The following is a 26,481-nucleotide window of genomic DNA, read 5'->3' as shown; positions in this document are numbered from 1 at the left end:
CATTTGGTACATTAGTCAGCAATGGAACAGAATATTTTTTTTTTTCTGTTCTTCACAAAATTGCTCTCCCTCCCTCCTCGACCAGGGTTGAGAATAAATGTTGTAAAAAATAATTACATTAGGGCATCAATTGCATTTGGATAATTCATTGCGCATCCATCATTATGTTATTAGAATTTCCTTTTACCAACATTTCCCAAATTCAGAAAATAGAATTTAAAAATCTACATATATGTTACGACATATATTTTGTGCACCTTCAGCGAGAAATAATATTGAGGCAGCAAAGCTAACTCAAGTGGATACTGTCGCCATCTATTGAGAAAGAATCAAATATATGTTATAAATAGAACGCGAATAAATTTGAAAAATAAAAGACAAATACTATCTTAAAATGATTTAGATAAGGATACAATGTTGAAAAAAATATTTATTTTTTATGGCAAATTAGTCATTTGATAATAGGCTCATATCTAAACATTCAATAATCAGAGAAACTTTGGATAGTAATTGTTTTAATATTCTTAAAGTGCTACATGAGGATTCTTTTGTAGCATTTCAATATTTAAATTTTAGAGAGTTTTACTGCTATGATACATAACTGAAATTAATATTTGGCTAAAAATAAAGTAGCCATTTGAATAGTATATTTATATAAACTTTTGCATAAATTTTATTATCAAAATTTTCAATAGTAAAGTTTTTTAGTAGAAAAATTTTAAGTATAAATTTCCATAATAAACAAGTCTATAAAAATTTTTCTTAGAAAAGTTATGAAATTAAAAATCTCCAGTTTATTTTAATACTTTTATTTAATGAATAAACTGTGATCTTTTTGAAGAAAATTTTAATAATACACAATAGTCATGGGAACAGGAATTCCGAACCTTTTAACTAGATTTACAAATGGTATAAAATTTCAAAATAAAAAAAAAATAAAAACCTTGATTTATTTATTAAAGAAATTTTTGCTTTCTTTTTTCTTAAAATTTTACTTCAGAGCATTAAATGATTTAAGACCCCTAAAAAGAGTTATTTTGTCAAGAATAAGTTACAGATTGCAGTTTTCAAAGTTTTTTTCTGTTTTATTTTATTTTATTTATTTATTTCTGCCATAAAACAACCAGCTAGAAAAAACAAATCTTAAAATTAAGATTCCCAAAATATAAAAACAAAACTTTATCAAAGACTAATGAAACTTGAGGTAATTTTTGGCTATTCTTTGGTTTGAAGTAAAATATTAAAAAATTTTTATGTGAAGCGAAATCATTTTATAAACATCATATTAATATCTTTTTGAAATTAAACATTTAAACTGGAATGTTTATATGTTCTACTAAAACTTTAAAAGTCTAGCAATAAGTAAAAGCGAAGTCCTGTCTATTATATATTTAATATTTTATAAAAATTAAATTTTTTTTTAAAAAAGCCATGTTATATTTAGTATAGAATTCAGTCCCTATAAGAAATACATTCAAGAATTGTTTTACCTTCTCATAAATAGAGGGCAGCACGATCTATCCTCCCATCACTAATTGACGTAATTTACTTACAATATTTACGTGGGGTTTTAAATTTCCTTAAATTAAAAAGATCTAAAGAAACAGAAAAATATCTTTAATTTGACTTCTTTTTGTAACCATCACACTTTTGTAATTTATATTTTCTATCTATTTGTACTTTAAGAGATTTTCTATTTCGACAGATATCTTTTTTTTTTTTTTTTTTTTTTTTTTTTCATACAGTCGAGAAATACAGATGCAATTTTAATAACTTCCAAATTTCAACAAAAAATAAGTCCTGAATTTCGTAACACTTTTTTAATCGAGTATCAATTCAATACTTTTATACAAAACTAAAATTCAATATTCTGTTGCCCTCTGAATATAAAAATGTTAGTTAATATTATAGATGTGTAAGTTTCTAAAATATAAGAACCTAAAGAAAAATATTAACGTTTTCAATTTTAGTTCTTAAAATCTTAACAAAATTAAAAAGAAAGCAAATTGATTTCCTCTATAAAATTTCTCTTGAAATTTTTATTCGACAATCAATAGACTTTCCAATATTAAGTGTATTTTTCCAAATATTAAACCTTATTCTTCAGTATTTTTCTAAAAATATGCAAAATACGATAAAATAATGTAATTTTTAAGTCGCAGGAATTGGACAGAGTTGAAAAATATACAAATATTTACTGATAACTTTTATAAATATTTTATACTCTTCAATGATTTCATCATTCTAAAACAGTTCCCTAAGCAGTAAAAAATCGTTGACAATCATTGGTCAAGCACCGTCCTACAGAACTTTATATGTCGCGGCGACATCGTCCCGATATTGCGCATATGTGTACGTGTTCATTGATATATCTTAATCTAATTTAAATCATAATTAACTTTTTAATTTTATCTTAAATTATAGTCTATATTACTTTATTCTAAAATGTTATTTTCTTATCCAAATACCATTTTTTAAATTAATTATTTCTAACAAGTGCTCTAAAATATTGCTGATACATTGATTCTCACGTTGCTTTTAAGGAATAAAAATCATAATTCTACATATCTAAGAGTCCCTTTCCTGAATCGACACGTGTCAAAAAAAAATCCCTGTAAGAATCTCTTAGTAAAATCTCTTTCATTTCTACATTCTACTAATAAAACACGATTCATGTTTAGCTTCATTGACAAAGATGAGAATCAAATGAGGGTTTTGAACCTCTTACAGTTGATCAACTGAGTCCAAAATGGAATACAGCAGATCAACAAATTTGGCACCTTTTGAGAATTTGGTACAAAAATGTGCTTTTTATACTCAATTCGGATGATAAAACATATGCCAAATTTCATCAATTTAGTTAATTTCTTGTTTGTGTTATCATGTTTACATCCACACAGAATTTCAAACAAGACATCCTTCCTGTTTATTTTGTACAAAATTTGACAGATCTCCAATTTCGTAAAACATTCATCCAGTTCGTTTTGATTTAAGCTTCATAGCTTAAAAAATGTAACGAACATAATTACAAAACGTATATTTGGATTAAGTATAGTTTAGAAGATTATAGTTAATTAAAATCTCAAGCTCAAATTTTTTAACGATTACAAAATTATTACTTTGCATGTTTAATATACGTGCAAGTAATCGCCTGAAGAGATCTCCTTCAAACTTTCTGGCATGTTTTTATTTAACAATATTATCTTCCCTTTAACCGGCATGATATTGTAGATATTGGGGAGGTCATTAACACAACGAGTGTTCAGATTTTAATTTTCAGAGCCCCACACAGGAGGTTTTGCTTCGTAATGCAGTAAAGAAAACCAAATATATATTTTTGATAAACTAAAACTAAAATTTACTGTATAACTGCAATTGTATCACAAGATACAATACCAAATTTTATTTATTTAATTTGTTACATTTTGTAGATATCGGGTATGCAGGCATGACGATGAATCATCGGGCAGATTTAGTTCAAAATTTTATAAGATCAACATTTTAGATATTAAAACTGCATACCAAATTTCATTTGTCTAAGCTACTACGTTTCCAGCTATCATACTTGCTTTCATTTGGAAATATAGGCTGAAAGAATACCAGCCACTTGATTCTATATTTGATACGAATTTGCACTTTGAATTCGAACTCTGTTTGCTAAATTTTATAAATATAGCTCTCAAAGTTTTGTAATTATATTGTGTACTTTTATTTAGAAGAATACAATTTCATTTGAATACATTTCTTTCAAATTTTGATAGAATTCCACAAATTTGGAATAAAGACTACGAATATCAGATTTCTACCACCTAGCTGAAAGTGTATTAACCCTTATGTTCATTTTGTATAGTATATCATACATACAACTCTATAAAAATATACAACCACTATAAAATAAGTTTTAACTTAGTTTTATCAAACACATGACATTTCTAGACGTTTTATTTATTTTTTGATGTTTTTTATAGCGTAATTTTTTTTATACTTTTTTTTTTTTTTTTTTTTTGCTTTTCTCCCAAAAAGCAATTATGCCACGATAAGGGTTAAAATAATTGAGTTCCAACAGACAGATAAAATTCCAAAAATACGTTTTTCGAACTCAACGAGATCTGAAATGTAAAGATTCATCAAAATCTGAGCTCCAGTTTTTCGACGAGTACAGAACTTTCTTCTTGAACATTTTGTACACGAAAAAGTGAAAATGGGTAACTAGGTATTAAAGTTAACTAAAAAAAATGTGTGACACTGGTGACAATACATATCAAAGCAGTCTAGTCTGATATGTTTGCTTCTTTCAAAAATATATACTTTTCACTGCAATATCCTTATTTCTTTTTGATGCAGTTTTGATTATATGTTCTGAAATATAACTTTTATTCATTGTTTCCGCATTCATAGTTACAGACAAGAGCGAATCACTTGAGGAGAACCATATTGTAGGCTACTGCCAGACATTCTATTTTTCTTCTTAAGTGCTTTGTCTCGTATTGATCGCCAAAATTATAAAGTATCTGCCTTTTATTTATCATGATCGATGGGTTTCTTAGAAAAGTTTTCGAAGAAAAGCACACGTCTGGGTCATAAAACTATTGAAATGGGCCTATTTGGTGAATGATTTTCACCTACATGTGTCAATCTAATGTGTTTCCTATTTATCATTTTGATAGCCTAATATTTTCAATTTTGGCTTTAAAAAAATGAATTTGTAAGAAAGTTAAAATGAAGAACCTTTTTTCATTTTCTGAAATTTCAGAAAATTGTAATTAGATATTAAATGGAAGTTTCATAATTTCAATTTTCAATGTGCCTCATTTATCTCTTAAGTTAAAAAAAATTAAAAATGCACTAAAATTGATGAGTTTTACACCTAAAAAATAAATCAATTCTTATATATCTGAAGATTGTTTCGAGTGTTTTTATATTTAAATACTACTTAATTTTTTTCTGTTTTAATTTTAGAATTTTCAAAAATATTTGAAGGCTTGTACATGTCATTACCTTAGAAGCGGAAGTTAATATAAAATAAAGTGGAGTTACTTTTACAATATATTATATAGTATATATTAAACAATAATGTAAAAAAAACTCTTCATTTTTATTAAAAAAGATGTAGCCATAAAAAATTAAACGTTTTTTAAAGCGAAGTTTTAGTAATTGTATTATTAATATAAAATTAACAAAAATGTGACAGTGGTTTCTTGCAACATACGGTTCTTGAGAAAATAAATACTTCGAATAAAAAACAAATTCTGATTCCTAAAAATGGCATAATTTTAAAATTCAATTAAATTTTTTCTTTAGGGCAAAATTTATAGAAATCTAATTCCTCAAGATCTTTCTGTTTCATATGAATTTTTAAACCACATTTCTACAAAACGAATTAATTTTTTTTTAAATTAAAAAACGAAAAAATAGCTTTAGCTTTAGTGTGTACAGCATTAAAAAAAAATTCATTCTTTTTCACGCTCAAGTTAGTGAAAAATATAGCAAGTTAAACACAAGCTTACTTGTTATATAAAAATAAACATAAATATGGCTCTCAATCCTGTCAGACTGAAACTACTACAAATCGATAGTTAAATCCTAGATATCAATAAAAGCATGGTAGTGACATTTATTATGTTTAATTATTTTTAATAAACTTTCTATTATCTTAATTAGATATTAGACATCACTAATTACTATTTTTAATTGTTAAAAAAATATGTCATTCAGGAAATAATTTTTAATGAATTTAAATGATTGTTAAGCATTGAAAAGAAGATTCATTAAATATATTTTATTTTAAAAAAAACAGAAAATGCACCTGTACTATCTGTAATGTCAGCGAATAATAACAGTGTTGTTTCTGTAATGTCAACGAAAATACGAAAATATTCTAACATAGGTAAATTGCTTATATAATTTTAATAATTTAGTGTATCAATTTTTCCATTCTAATTTGAAATAATTATGCCATTAAACAACTCCAAAATTTAGTATTTTAATTTTGATATTTATTCATTAAGGTTTTGGGCTATCGAGATTGTGGCTTGTAAGAATTCCGATTCAGGTAATGGTTCTCGGTTTAAGTCACAATAGATGTCAATGAATGATAATATGCTTTAAATATAAAATCAAAATTTAGGGAAAGAAATTAATAGAAAATAAACGAACGTAACCAAACGAATAAGAAAAATTTTAAATATTTAACATTTTAAATACTTTTTGATATTTATTAGCTAAATTGTAATTATATTTCTACAATAATTGAATGAAATGTGTTTTAAAATATCAATAGAAATATGCTTTATCAAAAGAATTAATATTATTATTATTATCGCCAATTAAATGTCAAATTAATATATCTTTCATATAATTAACGTACTATATGTAGAAATATGAAATTTTTATGAAGTTATATGAACACAGTTATATAACTTCATAGTTCACAGTTTCATGAAGTTATATGCACACATTATTTAAAATACTTTGTATACCTATTTTGGTTAAATATTTCTTCAACAATTCAGATTTCAAACAAACGCTATTTATTTTTTGACCAAAACTAGCATTAATTATTAGAAATACAAATTTCATACAACTTTATTTCAGACAAAAAAGAAAAATAGCTCATTTTTACAGCTTCTGAAAACATCAAAACATCATTATATATACAGAGATGATAAAAATGACGATGAACAATAACACTAATTTTGGCAACATCACACATTAAACACATTTTATATAGCTTTCTTAAATAACAAAATGAAAGAAAAAAATTGCTATTTTCGGCAATGCCTTAATCAAAGTATAAAATAAATTTTTAATAGCTGTTTAACACTTTTCTTAATTTTTGCCAATTTAAACAAATAATTTTAATGCTAAATATGAGAATTTATAAGTCATTTTCGTTTTATTAGTCGTTTATGTAAAAATGAATAATTATTAAAAACGGTTATTTATATTTAGAAATAATTGGCACTTACAAATTATTCGTGACTTATCTTTCTACTTGCCCACTTTCATCAGTCGAAAAGTTGAATAGTACAAACGAAATGTTAAAAAAGAAAATTCTAGATGCTTATTTCAATTGCAGTCATATAAGCAGTTTCGACAGTCAAATAACATCCTTAATAAAATTTAGCATATCAATAATCCTATTTATTTTCAATTATCATGTTAATGAAAAATTTTAGTTTGAAAATCTCATTATCATTTCTTTCCTTTTTGTTAAGGTCAGTTTAGCAACATGTTCTTTAAGGAACATTCTAAATTATTTTTAAAAACTAATCCTTTAATGCATATATAGACAAATGCTCAAGCGATATAATATTATATAACCTACTCCTTGAATATATTTACTGCCAAATGCTTAAGAATTTCTCACAATCAAATTTACATTAATAAAAAAATAATCTATGAAATTGTTAATATAATAGAAATTAACTAAACAGATTAAATTACTCACAATCAAATTTGCATTAATAAAAAATAATTTATGAAATTGTTAAAACAATAGAAATTAAAATTGATTCATTAGTTTAGTTTACAATTTGCATTATTGTAGGATAATTGTTCGTAATTTAATAAACAATTTAATTGCATGTAATTTCAAATGATCAATTATCTGTAGGTATCCTATAGACTTTCATATGAATTTGAAAAATACAATAATAAAGTAGTTATAAATATAAATATCCATTCTTCTTCGTAATAAGTTTGTATTTTATTTCAATTTAAAATAAGGAATGGCTATTAATTTTTAGTCTCTAGCTGTATGCAAATACTGTACAATGTTTTAATGATATTAAACAATATTCGTAATATTGTATAATATCGGTAATATTGAATAATATATCTCGCACAATATTGAACAGTTTTGTTCAAGAAGCTGTGATTTCCCAATTCAAAATGAAACTTTTAGAGGTTGCAAGAGAGATTATTTATTTAAATAGGAAGTTGTGAAACAAACAGATGAAACGCTTTATAAAATGCATACTTTCTGATTTTAAGTTTTTTCTCATTTAAAAGTTGATAATATTTTACTAAAAATATCTGATTTCATCAATCTATTCATGGTTCTCCTTCAAATGATCATGGTTTTTATATGGTAATTAAAGATAAACTGAGAGCCTTTATGTCATGTTTTATGCTCTATTTAAATTTATCTATTATTGATAAATTGCAAGCTCTTAATTTTTATCATTTCATACTTTTCTTTTACAAATAATTTTTGAATAATATAAGCATAGAATGTTTACAAGAATGTTAATTACATATTTAAACACAGTGTTTCTGTACTTCCTTTTTAAAATATCAAAAATTATATTTCCTCCCAAATAATTTAAATCGCCAAAAACATGGTAAAGTTTTTCATTTATTTTTGAAAACATCGTATCAAAAAAGGATTTTAATAGTGTAAAATCAATGGAAGTATTAAGTGTCCTTTCATCTGATAACATAAAATAAATAAACTTTTTATAAGAGTCATCCATACAACAATTTAATCACTTCAAATAAAACGCAAAATGTCAAAACTATAATAGCTGAGATTAAATTATAAATGCAAAAGGTGCATTAAAGTTTTTTCAACTATTGCAGCAGTGAAATGTTCAATACTTTTGATGGAAATCATTGATAGTATTTGGTATGTTAAATATAATCATAATTCTTCTAATTATGACTATATTTTTCTAATAATAAAGTTTGAAATGAAGCAAGTAAATTTTGGAATGAAAGTCAAAGGAAGATGATTTAGAAACATTTAGTATATGCAAGATAAATATATCGACCGTTCTGTCGAATTCGCTCTCTGAAGAAATGTATGCGTACTTCAATTATAAAAGATAAAAAAAAGAAGTCAGGAGACTTTTTGATTCTATCTTCTTACCATTCCGAAATGAAATGCAAAGACAAAAAGAACATTTCAATAATGCATATTTTGTTGAATTTAAGAATACTGTTCAAGAACTTAATGAAGGTTATTTCAGTTTGCATTCTAACAGTTGACAACATGTGACAACTAGGCAATAGTATTTCCTCTAGTTTTGTGCAGATATCTCAGTCTGAAATCTTTAGAAGACAGCAATTATCCAAGACAGAATCTACTCAAAAGTTTCTACTTTTCAAATGGATTCCTGTAGTCAACCATGGTGGTACAGTAATCACTTGGTCAAGACTATTTAATGAATTCCAGGTATCAAAGATTTCTAATAAAGGGGAGTAGTGGCCTCTTTTGTACATCAGAGTGGCCATAGAGAACTCAAAGTACAAGGCTGGCTTAGTTCCATTGTATAAGAATACATGAATACAAATTCTGCCGATTAAAAAAGATATTCATAAGATATTAACTGTTTATTCTTAAATTAATTGAGAACTGGCTGTTTTGTTATATAAAAGTACTACTTAAATGGACTTATTAAACCAGCCACACACGACTTATTAAAGCCACACTTAAGCTATTCAAAAATGACTCCGTATCTTTTAATAACGGTCATAAGACGCTATACCTGATATTATCTTTTCTTTTTAAAGATTTTTCTAAAATCCATGACTTCCAACTTCGAGAATTGTTTGGCCTAAAATAGGCTTGCTATGAATTTAACCACGGATAAACAAACTATAGATTTTTCATAAAATTTGAATTCGATCACACAGTTTGCAATAAGCCCTCAGTAGCTCATTAGAAGAACAAGAATTAAATTCATATTTTAAAGAATTCATCAAATGACAAAACCTATACATGGCCGCACCCATTTGTGATATTTCAAAACTATTCTCGCAGTAAATCCAAAAACCAGTTCAACGGAACTAACTCGTGAAAATGTAAATTGGCTTTTCTTTAAAAAAAATATCTAAACCTCCAGCATGAAAACAGGTAGTTTAATACATTTACCATAGATCGTCTTCAGAGGATGAATCAACAATACTAAGTTCGACAATGAAACATTTGTACTATTAATTACCAGGATAAATGTTTCGAAAATCTCTACCATTTACTTCCATTCCAAAATGACAATGTTTAGTTTATTTCAGTCTATCCACCATCAAATATTCATCGTACGTTTCTCTCTCATGTTATAATTTTCCATGCCTCTTTTTTACCAAACATCATAATCATTCTCAGATATATATTTTTTCAGTATCTGATATCAAACTGAGATATCACTTCTGAAGATGCCTGCGAATCGTACGAGAATTTATCACAATGTTTTGCAATGACACTGTAATGCCAATGAAATTTTATAAATAGCTCAAACAAGTATCTAAGTTCTCTATCAGTCACCGTCTTCTCTTCACTTGATCCTTGGATCTCTTCTGAACGGCGGGTGACGGCGTCACACGAGCTGCTTCATTCTCGGATATCAGCCAGTAAGTCTGCATCTTTCCTTTGCCCTATAAAAAGGACATGTACATAAATAACCAAGAAGTTATTTATAAGTACTTATAATAAATATTTTATGCACTAAATGATGGATTAGGAGAAGCTCCGAATTTCAGATATACGATCTAATCGTTTTCAAAACATAATTAAAACACATAATTTCACACGGTTTAAGATTCAGCACAGTTACATTTTAATTCATTGACACCAACAGGATGGTGTCTTATTCCTGTAGCTAAAAAGAAAACATGGTAGTAAAAAAAGACTGGAAAACAGTTTGTATTATTGAACTCGTTACATAGGAAGAAAATAATTAGGCAAAGTATAAATAAGCATAAAAGTTTGGTACAATACTACAGAATAATTTTTGCTTCATACGTCATGTCATAATTTATGAGACATGAATCGTTTTTCATCTGATTAGAATTGAAATTAATAGAAAAATTTTAGCCGATTCGTTATTAGAAATATATATAGCTGATGAAATGCGAAATGTTTAAAATAATTTTGGAAGAAGAAGATGCATTTTTAAAATTCTGTTAATTCCGAAAAATTTGAAAAATACTTTAAAAAAGTCAATGCTACACCAAAAAAATTCTATGTTGATTTCAACAACATTTAATTTATTTTTATGTATTGATACCCTCCAGGCTAAAAAATGTGAAGGCATCATAATGCTATTTGCTAATAAAGAATTGTTTATCTATTTGTGCAAATAAATTATCAAATCTCACACATCTATATGAATATTTGTCATAATTATGTCGTCTATTACGTATATATTCAATTGGCTGCAATACAAACAATAACAATTATTTCAACATAACTCTTTGCTGTGTTAATTTTTGTTAAAAGAATGAAATATAAATCAAATAAGTTTATAAACTGTTATTTCTTTCAGTAGTTATATTTATGCCATTATAACTTCTTATTATTCCATCACATTTTTGCATAAAAATGATTATTTAAGTAAAACTATTTGAATTCATATAATATAAACAAAAATAATATCTACCTTAACCTGTATTTCTTCACGAGGAACCAGAGTGAAATTACCAAAATAATCCAAAGCTATTTTTGTATCTGGGCTTACATGTATTTTTAAAGCTGAAAAAGTATGAAAAAAATCATTAATACCACAAAATAGGAACCGAATTTTAATTAAGTGCAATAGAAAATGGAAAAATGTATTTTAAAATTCTTAACATGCTAAAAAGAAATTTAATTAATTTTTCTAATGAAAACATCCTTCGTGTTTAAATGTTAAATACAAGAATTACTTTCAAAGAATCGAGACTTAAAGCAAGAATTTCTTTGTGCATGAATGAATTTTTAAATTTACACTACAAGAGCTAATTATTGTGTATTTATAATAACACATTAAAGAAGTTCCAAATTAATTAAATAAAATAAGTAGCGTTGCTTATTAAAGGAACAATGTTTCCTTACTTCTATTTTTCTAAATTTTAAAAATGTTACATGCGAATCGATCTCTTTATTTTGAAAATTTATTCTATCTCTGCTGAACTCAAATTTCAGCATACTGTTTAATTAAATTACTTACTACTTTATAGAAAGCATTATTGAATTTTTTGGGTTACTTTCATTTTATTTTTAAAATATATGCACTTTTAATTTATTACGTGAAAGATGCGCATAAAGTAATATATAGGAAGTTTCTGAAGCTAAAATTAATGAAAGTAAGAAAAACAACAATTCCACATAAAGGTAATAAAATGCACATTAAAATGAATTCGCCAAAAGGAAAATAAATGTGCAGAAAATCATTTTACAACATCTTGTGTGCTAAAAGTTCAGTATATTTGAAAAATTGCCCGTTTGCCAGGGAGCACTGATATCAATAAATAAAATGTTTTTTTTCTATGAGCTTTATATTGCATAATATTCATTACTGTGTGTTCATTCTTTTTTTATTTTCTCATATGCGAAGAATAAGTAAGGAAGGTATGCGAAGAATAAGTAATAAGGAGGAAGTACTGTAAGCATAAAAAAATCCAGATTTTGATAAACCTCCATGCTTCAGACCTTCGATTCATGATATGACGTTTCAGACCATGCTGCAGATGACATCGATTCAAATTTAGCGCACAAGTGTGGCGCTAGTAACGCCACTCAGAACTTGCAAGTCAGATTTTCTTTAAATGCGTGCTGTAAAGTTCGTGAGAGCTATCTAGCTCTGAAGTGTGACGTATTGAGTTGATGTTTGCCAAGAATTCCTTTAAGAAGATGACGAAGCCATTATAAACATTTCTCCGAGTTTGAACGAGGTCGTGTAATAGGGCTTCGAGAAGGTGAATTTTCTTCCCGCGATATTGCAGAAAGACTTTTTCGGAATGTATCCATTGTGAATGATTGTTTGTAGCAATGATCAAGGGAGGGTACTGCCTCAAGAAGACTGTTGAGCTGCCATTCATGAACAGCATTCAAGGGGGGAGTTTTCCAACAGGATAACGCTCACCCTCATACCACTGTTGTAATGCAACGTCTACATGTTACCTTGCCCCGCAAGATCACCAGATATGTCTCCAATTACGCGCGTATGGGATATCATTGGACGACAACTCTAGCATCATCCACAGCCAGCACTAACCGCCCCAGTATTGACAGAACAAGTACAACAAGCATAGAGTTCCATACCACAAAGTGACATTCAGCACTTGTATGATACACTGCATAAACTCTTGCAGGCTTACATTCAAAATTCTGAAGGATACACCGATTATTAACAACATTTCACATTTGAAATGCATTTTCTTGAGCTTAAACTAACCTATGATCTTGAAAATTTAATCAATTAAGCATGTTATCTAGAGAAATACATTATCCAAATTTCATTACTCTACAATAATTTTTTCTTGGTGTTGGGATTTTTTTTTCCGTCAGTGTATTTTATATTTTAACTGTGTATATTTCAAATTAACCAAACGAAATATATTAGATAAATAAAGTGTCTTCAATCATTTACCTTATGCACAATTTTTCCAACTCATAATGTTATTAGAAGTATGCCTAGTTTAAAATATTATCTTCACATTCATAACATTAAAATATTAGTATTAGGCAATGAAAAATATATCATCTAATAAGGATGAAGAAGGTAAAATAAGTTATAATATTGTAAAATATGTAAAAGCACGATCATTGCGTAAAAAATGAAAGATACTTATGGATATTTAAAGTCACTGATTTCCTTGGCGATTTTCAGATTACGCCAAGATCCATTTTGCATTTCTCCAAGGTTGCATTATGATTTCATTTGATGACGATTTATTGATAGCTTCAGTTGACAGTTTTTAATTTTTGGAGGATTTATTGCTGGTGCCTTAAGTATCAATAAGCACCAAATAAAATGTCGCTTTTTGTATTTGGATTGAAAATTTCAGTGAATAGAATGCAAAGGAATCAAAGTAAGGCAAAATAAATTCTCTAACAGAACGTCCATTGACTTAGATAGAAATTTAGAAATATTTTTTCACTGAAGTATTTCTGATTATTTTGTATCATATTCTTTATCGATTTCATAATTTGAATTTGTGACTATGGTCATCTGCTCGTTCAGCTCTCTACAACTTCGCCAACAATTAAGATGCTTTTCACTCAATTTTTACTTTCTTAAGATTGTAAAGGAATGTTGAAGGATTGTCTAATTTGGCGATTTATTGCTTGAAAATAAAATTGCTAGACAGTACAATTTTCCTTCCACTCTAACGTAACAATAAATATTATTGACACTATTTTGTTCGATTTTTTTTTATTCTAAAATCAAATAAGGCATTAAATTAAATAAGCAAGCAGCCTGCCAATATTCACCAATTATTATTTCCATCAAATGTCTAAAAATGTAGGTTGAAACTTACGCTCCCCAGTTGACTCCATTCTAGAAGCCGTGTTGATAGTATCACCAAACAAACAGTAGCGCGGCATTTTCTGGCCAACAACACCAGCGCAACATGGACCTGAAAAAATAAAATAAAATCATGGTTTCTTTTTTTTTACTGATTGGAATTTTAATAATACTTCTTTATTATTGATTACATATACTGTTCATCATTATGAAAGGATAATAAACTCTGTAGTCAATGTTTTCAGTCTATGATTATTAACATAATTATTTTATGTTAAATATGTGAAGCGAAGAGTAAAAAGAGATTATTGCCTGTAGTCTTGAAATTATTAAGCTACTAAGAACGTGTTGCACAACAGAGGAATGTTGGATTTCAGGTCTGTAATATTACCTAAAGGTAATTGTATTTCTGAAAGTGAATAGTATTCATTAGTTTTAAGTCAAAGGCATTTCACTAGAGGTCACAGACTACTATAAAATTTTCAAATTTCGGGATCGACCATAGTAACATTAAAATCAATGTGAAATTTAGCAGTAATATTTGAAAAGTTTCATTCACTGAATATTTTCCCCATCCCTTTATTAATATCAAGCACAAGCCTACTAATTTTTTAATGAATGGTTCCCCCATCTTTTATTAAATAATGTACAAATTTACTAATTTTTTAATAAATGTTTTCCGCATCATTTTATTAAATAATGCACAAATTTACTAATTTTTAATGAATGATATCCTTAGCCTTTTATTAAATCAGACACAAATTTAATATTTTTTAAATAAATGGTTTTACCATCCCTTTATTAAATCATGCACAAATTTACTATTTTTTTAGTGAATAGTTTCCTTGCCTTTTATTAAATCACAAACAAATTTACTAATTTTTTTAATGAATGGTTATGATTTAGCGAAGTTGAATAAATGAATATATTCATGAACATTCTGCATTTATATTCACTATTTCTAACATATATAAAGTATCAAAATTAAATCTCATGCTCATGTATGTAAATATGGTGTAATATTAATTAAATAATAGATAAAGGACTATTTTTTTAGGTTTGAGAGAAAAAAAATGTTTAATTCTTTCAATGGAGTTTGACAGTCATATCACAAATTATTATTATTCAACTTTATGTACATAAAGCTTTTATGTACATAAGAACCAATGGGCAAGAAAACTACACAAGATTCAAAAACATCTTAAATCTATTTAATGGTTTCTTTCTATCAGATACTTTTTATTATTATTACTACAAATATTATATTTTGTTATAGAAACAATTAACAAAGCATAGACTCTAAAGTTCATAATTCGAATTGGCTTTTATATCAGCTACTTTGGATCAAATATGTATTTGTATAATAATTCTAAAAATTTGCCTCTAAGCAAATGCATTGGAAGAAGTGAGGTATTTCCATTGTGGCGGGTTGTTAGGATCGAGGATAGAACCTGAGACCTTGCGGTTCGCAGCCCAGTAAGATGACCACAATACAAAAGCAATTGCTCGTGTAGTGTAGCTGTTAACTGGCTTATAAGCTTTCACCACACCATATTATTGAGTATTTTTGGTTAAGTGTTTCTTTGTTAAGTTTCAACGTCCATACAAAATGTGCCATTACGGGGAAATTAAAATGTGAAAGTGAAAAATGCCCTACACATATAATTTAGACATCTTTTTGATGACTTGGATATAAAATTTGATTTGAAGCTGATTTGGTTCTAAATATCAAAATGAGGGCCAAGCTTATTTCAATTCATTATGTAGCTTTGAAATATAATTTACATATACGAACAGATAAAACGACAATCAAACTGATTTGGCTCAAAATTTGACACAGATTGGCAAATCAGTGGAAAAACACATAAACAAAATTGCATTCTTCTAGCTCGCATAATTTTTAAATTATCGTGTTCACTTTCAAAGGCAGAAGAAAAGACAGATTCGATGTCAATAGATTTGGTCCAAAATTTGATACAAATACACAATTTTTTAGTAATTTGGTGTTTGAACTTTTTTGTATACAGTCAAGGCGACAACTACTTCTGCTAAATTTCGTTTTGAAGCTATTATAAGTTCATCGTTCCAAAATGATGTTCTTTTTATTTTTTGTAGATCATTCTGTTTTTCCAATTCGGGCTGAGTCCATTGGTATTCAAAGTAATCACACTTACCTGAATGAATTCCGATTCTAAGTTTCACGGTATCATCCTGTCTGTGTCTAATCTTGAAAAAAGTGACAGCTTTCAAAAGAGCTAAAGACATTCTGGCGATCTCCTTGGCGTGTCTCATTCCATTTCGGTCAGGCAAGCCTGAAACTACCATATAAGCGTCGCCAATAGTTTCAACCTGGAAAGATAACAAAAACAAATTAGTTTAGACACTATTAAAAAGAAACTTAGTTCATTATGCTAACTATGCAAAAACAACCATAAAATGAAATATATTATGAAAATATTGCGTGTTTTAAATACATCATATGAATCCAGATATTTAATTCTTTTGATGTAAATAAGTCGTTGTCATTATTTACAAAATTTGAAAATACTGTTATTTTGTAAACAGGTAAATGTTGACTTGAATTATACAAATATGTAACATATACATCCGAAATGAATATAAATAAATAAGCTTACTGCATTACCCTTTCCAAACTAAACAAATTCTAAATTTCTTCGTTTTTATTGGTTTTAAAAGAATTATATGATTTTTTAATTAGAGTGAAAATTTTCTGCTGTAAATATCAACTATCATCTTTATCTAAACCTTCTACAAAATAATAAATACTCTGTGTTCTATAATAATAGAAGTAAATAAATACTTAATTATTATTAGCGAAAATTATCAGCGAATGTAGTTGTAAGTTATATTATAAAATTAAATTCTGAAACCTTTAATTAAAATCCATGTTCGAGGACATATGTAATTTCTTTTGACATATCTTTCAATGTTTATATAAACTTTTAAGTTACTTTAATTAAAGTAACGTAATAATTATTACGAATTATAACTATTTTTTCTATTTTGATCCGTTGATCGAAATCAGTTGCTTTATTTCAGTTTGATATCCACACATTGTAAAAGTAAGATGAAAACAGAGAATTTCCAAGCAAAGATCAAGTTGCGATTGTCCAGTTCTTCATGCATTATAAGAAAAATAAATGTTGGAAAAAAAAAGTGTGATTACGTTAGCTACAAAACCGTTTAAGTGCAATAGCATAACCATATAAAAAATTCAGAAACATGCTTCCGAAAATACTTTTTAAGGTGAATGCTATACTAATGTGGATTTTTTATTAAAATGAAATTGTAAGCGTAAATTCAAGGATAATGGATGAAAATTTGAAAAAGATTTAGTCCTCTTAGCCGTAGAGGCGCTTTACAATCAGCAACTTACGAAATTGAAGTTCCCAAATTTACAGTATTTTGAATTTTGAGTAAGGAATAAAATCCCATAAAACGAGTTTATTAAGGCAGCAGCAATTTTCATTAAAAAAAAATAAGAAAGTAGATTTTTGGAGCCAAGAGATTCTACTTACAAGTGTAAAATGTAGTAAAGAAATTATTGAAAAATCTAGATACAATCAGAACACTCAAAATAAGAATTGAGAGATAATTTTTATTTATAGTTTAATATAACCTATATTTTTGATAATAATTGTTTCTTTCTATATTTATTTTCTTTTACTACTATTATAATGGGACATAGAGAGAGTGCAATATTTATTATTGTAATTAAGGAGAATATAGAACTTTGAGTATGGAGAAATTTGAAGTAACTATTTAATCTGTACCTCCAAGTAACTAATCACTCAAATGCAAACGAAAGTAAAACTTTAGCGAGCAAATAAAACAGAATTTGATAACAACAAAGATATCAGACCATGAGACACCACGCCAGAACTCGGCAAATAAGTGATTCTGAAACCCAACAACAATATATGGTTCAATTGATATTCGTATTTTAAATTTTTAAAAATTAAGACTGTAATATGATTTAGTATATTAGAATATTTAATTCAAAAAGGATTTCATGCAACTACTCTACAATATTAAATATGAAAGTATTTTAATTCCCAACAATGTCGGGTATATTAACTAGTATTTAAATAAAATTGTTCAAAGAAAGAGAAATAAAAATGAATGTGGTGTTTAATTTGATATTTTAAATTTATAATTCTAGCTGTTGCAGATGTTAAAACAAGCATAGGTAGCTATTTAAACAAATGTCAACCAACCTGAACCGTTAAATCATATGATAAAAGGATTCAATATATTCAATATCTAACTACATATTTATAAAATATCAGATCGCTAAAGATATCAAAATTCTGAAATTAAAATTCTTTTTTTAAACCTCGTAGCATATTTCTATTACTTTTTCCCTTCTATCTTATTTTTGAAACAGAAATAATGAAATGAATCAGTATTTTGATAAACTGATGATGTACACAATTTGCATCATCAATTAGCTACAATCAAGGATTAGTTTATTTTGAATTTATAAAATGATTAAAATTGAGGATTCCACACAACAAATATGAGAACAACAAGCAAGCTTGAAATGATAGGAATGCTTTACCTTATATACGTCAAAATCATTGATGATGGCATCAAAACAAGTATACAAGTCGTTCAAAAAATCAACTACCTACGAAAGAAAACAATATAAATCTTTTAAAATATTACATCACAAATTTTATGCAATTGATCATTCTTTAAAATCAAACTCACCTGAATAGGTGTGCTCATAGAACACATTTGTGTAAATCCTACAACGTCGCTGAAAAAAACTGTAACACTGTCGAAATATTCTGGCTCCACTGCTTTTCCACGTTTTAGTTGTTCGGCTACAGACCTAAATTACATAAGAATTAAAATTATCACTTATAATAGAACTGTGAATAAGTATATAATAATAAGAAAGAGCAAGTAGTCACTGATTGCAAAATATGCATACCATGTTTACATAATATCAAAACCATGCATATTCTACAAAAAGCAACCTTCTTTTACAGTATCACATGATAATTTTTCAATCATTTGTCGTAATGGAGCAGTTGCTAATTTATCTAAGCACCATGTCAATGAATGGCGTCAGTCACTGGTAACTGACTTTGGATTTGTTGTTCCTGACACATCATTAATTATTAAATGACAATACACTTTCCGTTCAGGCTGAGTTAGTTATGTTAACTAATGACAAAATTTTTAAATGTACATTCGCTTGACAAATTTCAATCTAGAGATAATAAAATAATACATTTTAATGTATATAATATTATAACAACTCTCCCTAGATCTATTTTAGAATATCACAGAAATCGGATAACGCAGACTAGATGGAAAGAAAATCAAAATAAACGTCGCACTTAATGTACTAATTATAAAATTAGATAAAATACATTGAAAATTATTCTAAAAACATGTAATTTAAGGATTTTTATAATTAAACATTTTTATTCTCAAATTATTTGTTTTCCATATTTTTGATCTTTTTACAGAGTGTCTCAGCTCTCTTGTTAGTTTTATGGATAAGTTAGATATACAGAAATAAATTATTTTTACAATAGAACATGGGTTTGCAACGCAAAAGCAGACCATTACAAGAAACTCTTCGTGGATTAATTAAAGAAATAATGACAAAGTATTATGACTAAGAATGCAACAAGGTTTAATGGATTATAAATTTACAAAAGCACAACAGCACAGATGCGTCAATAACAAGATCTCAGATCTTATGCAGCATGATTGATGCAATGGTAAGTAGGGCACATAACCCAATAGAAACTTTTGGAGTATTTACAATAAATGCTCAAAGTGCATGCCATACAAAGCAATATACGTTTCGCATATTGTACAATTATAATTTGTATTTCATGAACATTTCATATATAAAATGTACAAATCTAAGCAGATATATATCTTCGTAAAATGTCATTTCATACCTAATAGTTATCGGAATAAACTTGAATTATACTAATAAATGAAATATATAAATATTATTTATTATCCATCAGGCCATGTTTATCTCAAAATTGATATAGTATCGCTTATTTCATATTTCTGTTAACAGAATTTTAAAATTAAAAAAAAATTATTTAATTCTTTTTATATATTATCAAGCGAAATTTTATAAACAAGTGTTCACTTTAAACTACTCTTAATATTTTTTTCAAATTAAATGAAATTATTTTTCTTTTTTGAAATGGTATTTCATTATGCAATATTTAGTGTCTATCATTCTTTATTTATTTCCATGAACAGAAATAAGACTTATTTTATTTTCATAATTGTATTCAAACTTATGCTTGTAAACGAAATAAATATTAAAAACACAAAATACGAACAAAATATTCTGAAAAGAATAAAAGAAAAACATTCATGCAATCCTTCAGAAAAGAAATACAATGAATAAATTATGTAGATTATTGTTTATACTTAGGCAATACTTGATAAAGCAGTTCCTCTGATTTCTTTTTCTCTTCCATAAAAGCAGCTGTTCTCTGCTCCACTAGAGACTCCAAATTGTGCGCGTATTGCTCCATTCTCATCAGCAAATTATCCATTATATTTACTTCGCCGTTTTGGCCCCTGGGAAATTTCACAAAGAATTCGTGTAATTCTGAAGAATATAATACTGCTCCTATCATTATTATGCACTTTTGAAGTCAGGATAATCATCACCATTATTCAAATTCTTTTGAGTAAATAAACAACAAAAAACTGTTGTGGAATACTAGGAAGACTATTTTAAAGCAGATTTCCTGTTAGAAATACTCCTCTGCCTTACTACCAATTTTCAAATAAAAGGTTATGATAATAATTCAACTGAGTGCATATGGATGTTGTAATTCTTCGTTTTAAAAATTAAAGCATTTATTATTATTTTATAGACACTAATAGTACTTTTTTTAGTATATTTTAACCAGATAATATTTCACTTATCATCGAAGTAAAAATGTTGACATATGAACAAATAAAAATATTTTTGCTTTTGATTTCTTATTAATAATAATAATTTTAATTCTCCAAACATTTTGAGAACGTTCCGAATTTTCATTGGAAACAGAAATTGCGAAACATAAAGATCAATATTTGCTTGTTTCTTATATAAACATATAGTTTTTGTTCAACCTTGATGAAATTTGGTATATGTGTTCTTCAAAGCAGTAAAAAAAGTCATTATCAACTTTATTAAGTCCCAAAGTCATCTAAAATATAAAACAACTAAAAATGTAAAAGGTTTAATTATTTTTTGCCTCTATCTTCTGAAAATTCTATATATCGTAAAAATTATTTTTATATGATCTTAAAACTCAAAAAATTCAATTTTAATGACTCTAACACCATCACGTGCAATTTTTTCTAATTGTAATAAATAGTGGATACACAGTTCATAGCGATATTTTTATTATTATAAGAAAATTCAAATCAATTCGCTGTTTTATCAAACTATTCAATAGCATGGTGTTGGCAATCTAAAAAATTAGAAAAAAAAATAGCTTTCTTTAGAATTTAATATCGAAGTAGGGATTTTACTTCTGCTTTTATTTCGTAGTATATAATTTTAATTTCCACGCGTTGTAATTTGTACATGGCTGACTCCATTTGTACTAGACAGATTCAAACTTTTCAATCTTAGCAAATAATAACATGGGATTTTAAATAAACGCGTTACATGTTAATATAACAGACGAGAAAACTATATTCTGGGCGAACAAGCAAGTCACCACCAGCAGCTGTTTTTTAAATAAATTTAGAAATCTGTGATATAAATTATTATTAGAGTCAAAATATATTTCACCAGTATTCGGTTAGTTATAGATCTTTCAAAAAAAATTGCAAGAATACTTGAAATACCTTTTTAAAACAAATATTTATTTTCCTACTCTTTTTTGGAGTGAAAAATTTCAGCAAGAATCAAACTTCTTTTAGGCACTGTTACCATCTTTCTTCTTTGAGTGCGTCTCAAAAATTGTAATAAATTGATCGTGTGAGAAAATAATTACAGTATTTGTATTAAAATCTGGTCTCGAATGTATGTAATTAACTTCACAAAACTCAACCAATTGCATCTTATTTCTCAGCAAATGATGAAATCATTAATATTTAAAAAAATGCATCGTCAGCTATTTTGCAAATTATATTTTTAGGAGTTAATTTACATTATATATTTACATCGATACAGAATCAAGAATTATACTTTACTATTAGTGTTTTTCCATATCTAATTGCATAAAGAAGGTTAATAGATAATAAAAAGGTGTTTGCAATTATACGTAACAAATACTTGATAATTATTCAAACCCATCATCCATTTATGTCATAAATAATTTTTATTAGTTTTTTTTTATTTTGAAAAGTTGTTGAAGATTAAAGGACAAAATACAAGCAGTTATATAAAATAATAATATTTACGTATTAAATTAAAATCAATTTAATTAAAAAAATTTTATTAATGAACTAAATATTAAAAAAATCTGCTAAAAATATTGATTCCAATATACTCTAAATAAGCATCATCTCCTATTTTAAATATTTTCTATTTTTAAATCTTTAGTTTGTAATCACCGTAAAATATAATAGAATTTTGAAATAATTTATCTTTGAAAGTTCACCACTAGATGGCGCTATATATAGAAATAAATATTAATTAAATGAATCCGTAATAAAAATTCTGACGCTATTAAAATAGTGCATCTATATCGAAGACACGTAAAATGTAAAAATTATCAGAGCTATAGTTAATTAGGAAGTGTACAAAAAATCGATTGGAAAATTTTATATTTACAAATAGGACGCAAGTCGAGCAAAATAAATATGAAGAATAATTACAATTAAAAGCGTTTTTGAAGATAAATACCTGTTTAAAATTCTCATCTCAGATTTTATTTGGCTGATATCCGGTCGCTCTTCTGGCTCTTCTGACCAGCAACATCGCATTAAAGATAAAAGTCCAGCAGCGCAGCTTTCAGTCGGCACCACTGGTCGGAACGGAGGATTTTCTTTTGTACGAACTCTCGCTAAGATCTCTGAAATGAAATTTTTACATTGCCTTTAGACATAATGAAATAAAATAACTATTAATAATAACTATTAATATAACTATTAAAATAACTATTAAATGGTAGATTAATAACTATAAAAATTGCATTCTATTAAATAAAAGGAAAAAAGTTATAATAATTATTCTGGACAGTACGATGAGACCACAAAATAAATTTGTCTACTTGGATGGATCTTCAGCAGAATCCAGATTTCATATACAAACTAAGTTATGTGATGATGGATTCAAAACAATAAAAAATTCTCTAATAAAAAAATTCCGTAAAAATTAATAATGATAAAAGTTGTTGCTAGAATAGAACTCTTCGTTGTCGAAAGCACAGAAAATGGAATATCAAAGTTCCATTAACCACTTAACTGTTTCATTTTCTTTACTATCTAATAAGATGACACCTTCTATTTTGGGAATATTTTCTTATTTTGATTCAAATGGAAATCCATTGAATACTTGACTTATCTATGTATTCGAAGTAATTTTAATATTGAATTATAATCATTATGAATAGTTCATTTTTTACTTGCAACTATCAAAATTCGATAAATCGATGCGCGTATGGAACTCGGGCAAAATAATTAAGCGGTTAATGTCGAAGTGTTGAAAAATGCACATCCAAAAATTAATGACATACACTATAACTCATACAGAATATCTTTTTATTAGTTAATATTACGATTATATTACCAAAGTACTAATCATTTTGTATATAAAGTTGTAAATTTTACTTATTTATTGCAAACTTCATCGTTCAATTTTCTACTCAGTCTACTTATAAAACTTACTTTCACTCCGATTATTAGTTGTTTCCAAATTTTCCAAATATGGGAAGTAATTTTATGGGAATTCTGCCTCTCGTGATTATAAAAATGCAATAACAGCAAAAATAACATGAGTTCCATGCAGGCTCACATAATCTGGAAGTTAATGGATTCGTCATAATATTACATGGCGTCACAATTTATGAGAAATGTAACAGGGCATCTCATCTAACACCGAGTATTAAAGGGCTGTTTTTAGAGTTACAGTCCTTTAAGCTGCGTTAAGATAGATAATATATTACCGATACAAATTGGAACTACGTACTTTATAAATATCATGCGACCATGATTAGACTTTATTTCTAGAAATTTAGTTCATTTGGAATATGCGCAGATTCAAAATAAATTAATATCAAAATAATCAGGGCATATGAATTTTGAAGGAATATGAATGAAAATAGTTGTAATTAATATATTAACTAACTAATAATTAATATATTAACTCAAACTAGTGGGTTATTTCAGATTTTGATTACTTTGGATAATCCTACTAGTGAATTTCAAATAAAAGTCAAAATGATTTATGTTGTGTAATGGAAGATTTCCACTGATATCCAAGTAATTTAATTATAACAGTCATTTCTAGTTTGTTTAAAAGGTTTGTATCACTCGCTGTTAGTTGCTAAATTTTGTCTAAAGTTGCATCTTTGGACCATAGTAAGTACAATCCTTTCTGTGCACTTTATAAGGATAGATGAATCGCCCATAAAATCATATTTCGGAACAGAATCGAGTCTCCTTTATTATTTTTTTCAAAAATACATTAAATATGTAACCTTTTATTTTGAAAGTATATTAATTAATAAATTTTCTTTAAATTAAAAAAATCATTAATAATGCATAAAGATTAAACTAAATATAAATTGTCTTTTAAATGCGTGATAAAATTCATGCATGATTTAATTTTTTTTTAAATGCATGATACGAAACATAACTTTTTTTATTCTCATAAAGAAACATAAAAACGATATTTGGACGAAAAAATATTAAGTTTGCAATTTAAATGGTCTTCACCAACATCGAAAAAAAATTTGTGTATCAGGATTTTATATATTTTAGCACGATATTAACATAAATAAAATTAATGTTCACGGAAATGAAATATGTTTAAAATTACTGCACCATTGAGCGCATTCGAAATGTAACTATCTTCTGAAATGACAAACAAGTGACATTTAATTTTGTAACTTCTTATATTTAAGTAATAACTACTAACTCAATCCTCAATAGATTTTTGTAATATCAAAATTGCAGGAGTTTTCTAGACATAGAATGCATCGGCAAGTAATAACTTAAAAGATGGATGCATGATATAAATATGTCAACAAAAGGGGGGACATGATAAGAGTTCACTCACGTATGTTCCACTCAAATATTTACAGTTCACCTGATTTAATTAAACGGGGAGTGACCAATCATAGGGGAAAAGGAGAGACCCTCACTCAGTGTCAATTTTGAGCCAACATTGTAAAGTTTAGCCCTTTTGAATAAAAAACAATGAAAATCTACAGCGGAAACTTAGAGCATAAGAGACCTGAACCAAAATCATTACAATCATTTCTCATTGATTTTTTTAAATTTTAAATTAAATGGAGAATGCAGAATAATTTAAAAATTTCCTACAACGATAAATTTTCAAATAAGAAAAAAAGATGATTTAATAATGGATATAATAAGGTTAATACTTTATCTTAGAAGCATACAATGCAATTAGTTCTAACTAACATTGCATTGTGCGAATGTGTGGCGTGTAACTGCAAGGGTGTGTTTAGTTTCTTTTAAATGAAGAGAGATTAAAATGATGTAATCTTCAGAAAATTCGACATTGAGGCTTTGATGAATCGCTACTATTTACCAATTAGCTGCCAAGAGGATTTTTGAATTTTAAGTACACCAATGGGCACCAAAAATGTTATTGGTAAGTCAGACAGTTTAGTTTCATTTTATATATATCATTCAGTATTGTGTAGTAGCAGAAAGTGTGTATTCTGTACATTGTTTCTTAAGAATAAACGAACAACTAATTTTATAATTCGTCTGTAAATTAATTGGAACAAAATTTTCATATTTGAAGCATCATCTTTTTAGTTTGATTTTTATATTATGATGAAATACAAAACATAAATACAAGGGAAGTTCAAATAAAAAGGTACGAAACGACACTGTGGGTATAAATGAAGACTTTATTCAAACTATACACCATAGGCTTAAGCACAACGATCCCATTGATTAACGAATCCAAGGATTACTTGTTCTGAGAATTCCTGTGGCCATGACGAGACCCAGTCCTTCACAGCGTCCTTGAGTTCGCCATCCAAGGTCCGCTACTTGCTGAATTCCTCGAGCACAGAAAAATCATTAACTC

General features: G+C 27.1%; 1 protein-coding gene across 2 annotated transcripts in view; it reads right to left on the bottom strand.

Moving 5' to 3' along the window:
* Window positions 1–6,663: 6,663 nt before the first annotated feature.
* Window positions 6,664–26,481, bottom strand: part of LOC129963092 (atrial natriuretic peptide receptor 1-like) — a 110,509-nt gene continuing 90,691 nt past the window's right edge. Inside the window, exons 15-22 of one of the 2 annotated variants that reach the window (XM_056077144.1) lie at window positions 23,098–23,266; window positions 20,673–20,825; window positions 18,966–19,089; window positions 18,814–18,882; window positions 16,406–16,580; window positions 14,245–14,343; window positions 11,382–11,473; window positions 6,664–10,377 (exon numbers count right to left, since the gene is read on the bottom strand). In XM_056077144.1, the coding sequence (XP_055933119.1) occupies window positions 10,264–10,377; window positions 11,382–11,473; window positions 14,245–14,343; window positions 16,406–16,580; window positions 18,814–18,882; window positions 18,966–19,089; window positions 20,673–20,825; window positions 23,098–23,266 (995 nt within the window). In that variant the 3' untranslated portion in view covers window positions 6,664–10,263. The remainder of the gene's footprint in view (window positions 10,378–11,381; window positions 11,474–14,244; window positions 14,344–16,405; window positions 16,581–18,813; window positions 18,883–18,965; window positions 19,090–20,672; window positions 20,826–23,097; window positions 23,267–26,481) is intronic. The other variant, XM_056077143.1, reaches the window with a different exon arrangement.

Source organism: Argiope bruennichi, chromosome 3 (genome assembly GCF_947563725.1).
Source record: "Argiope bruennichi chromosome 3, qqArgBrue1.1, whole genome shotgun sequence".
Classification (NCBI taxonomy): Eukaryota; Metazoa; Arthropoda; class Arachnida; order Araneae; family Araneidae; genus Argiope; species Argiope bruennichi.
This window is presented reverse-complemented; position numbering and strand designations above follow the sequence as displayed.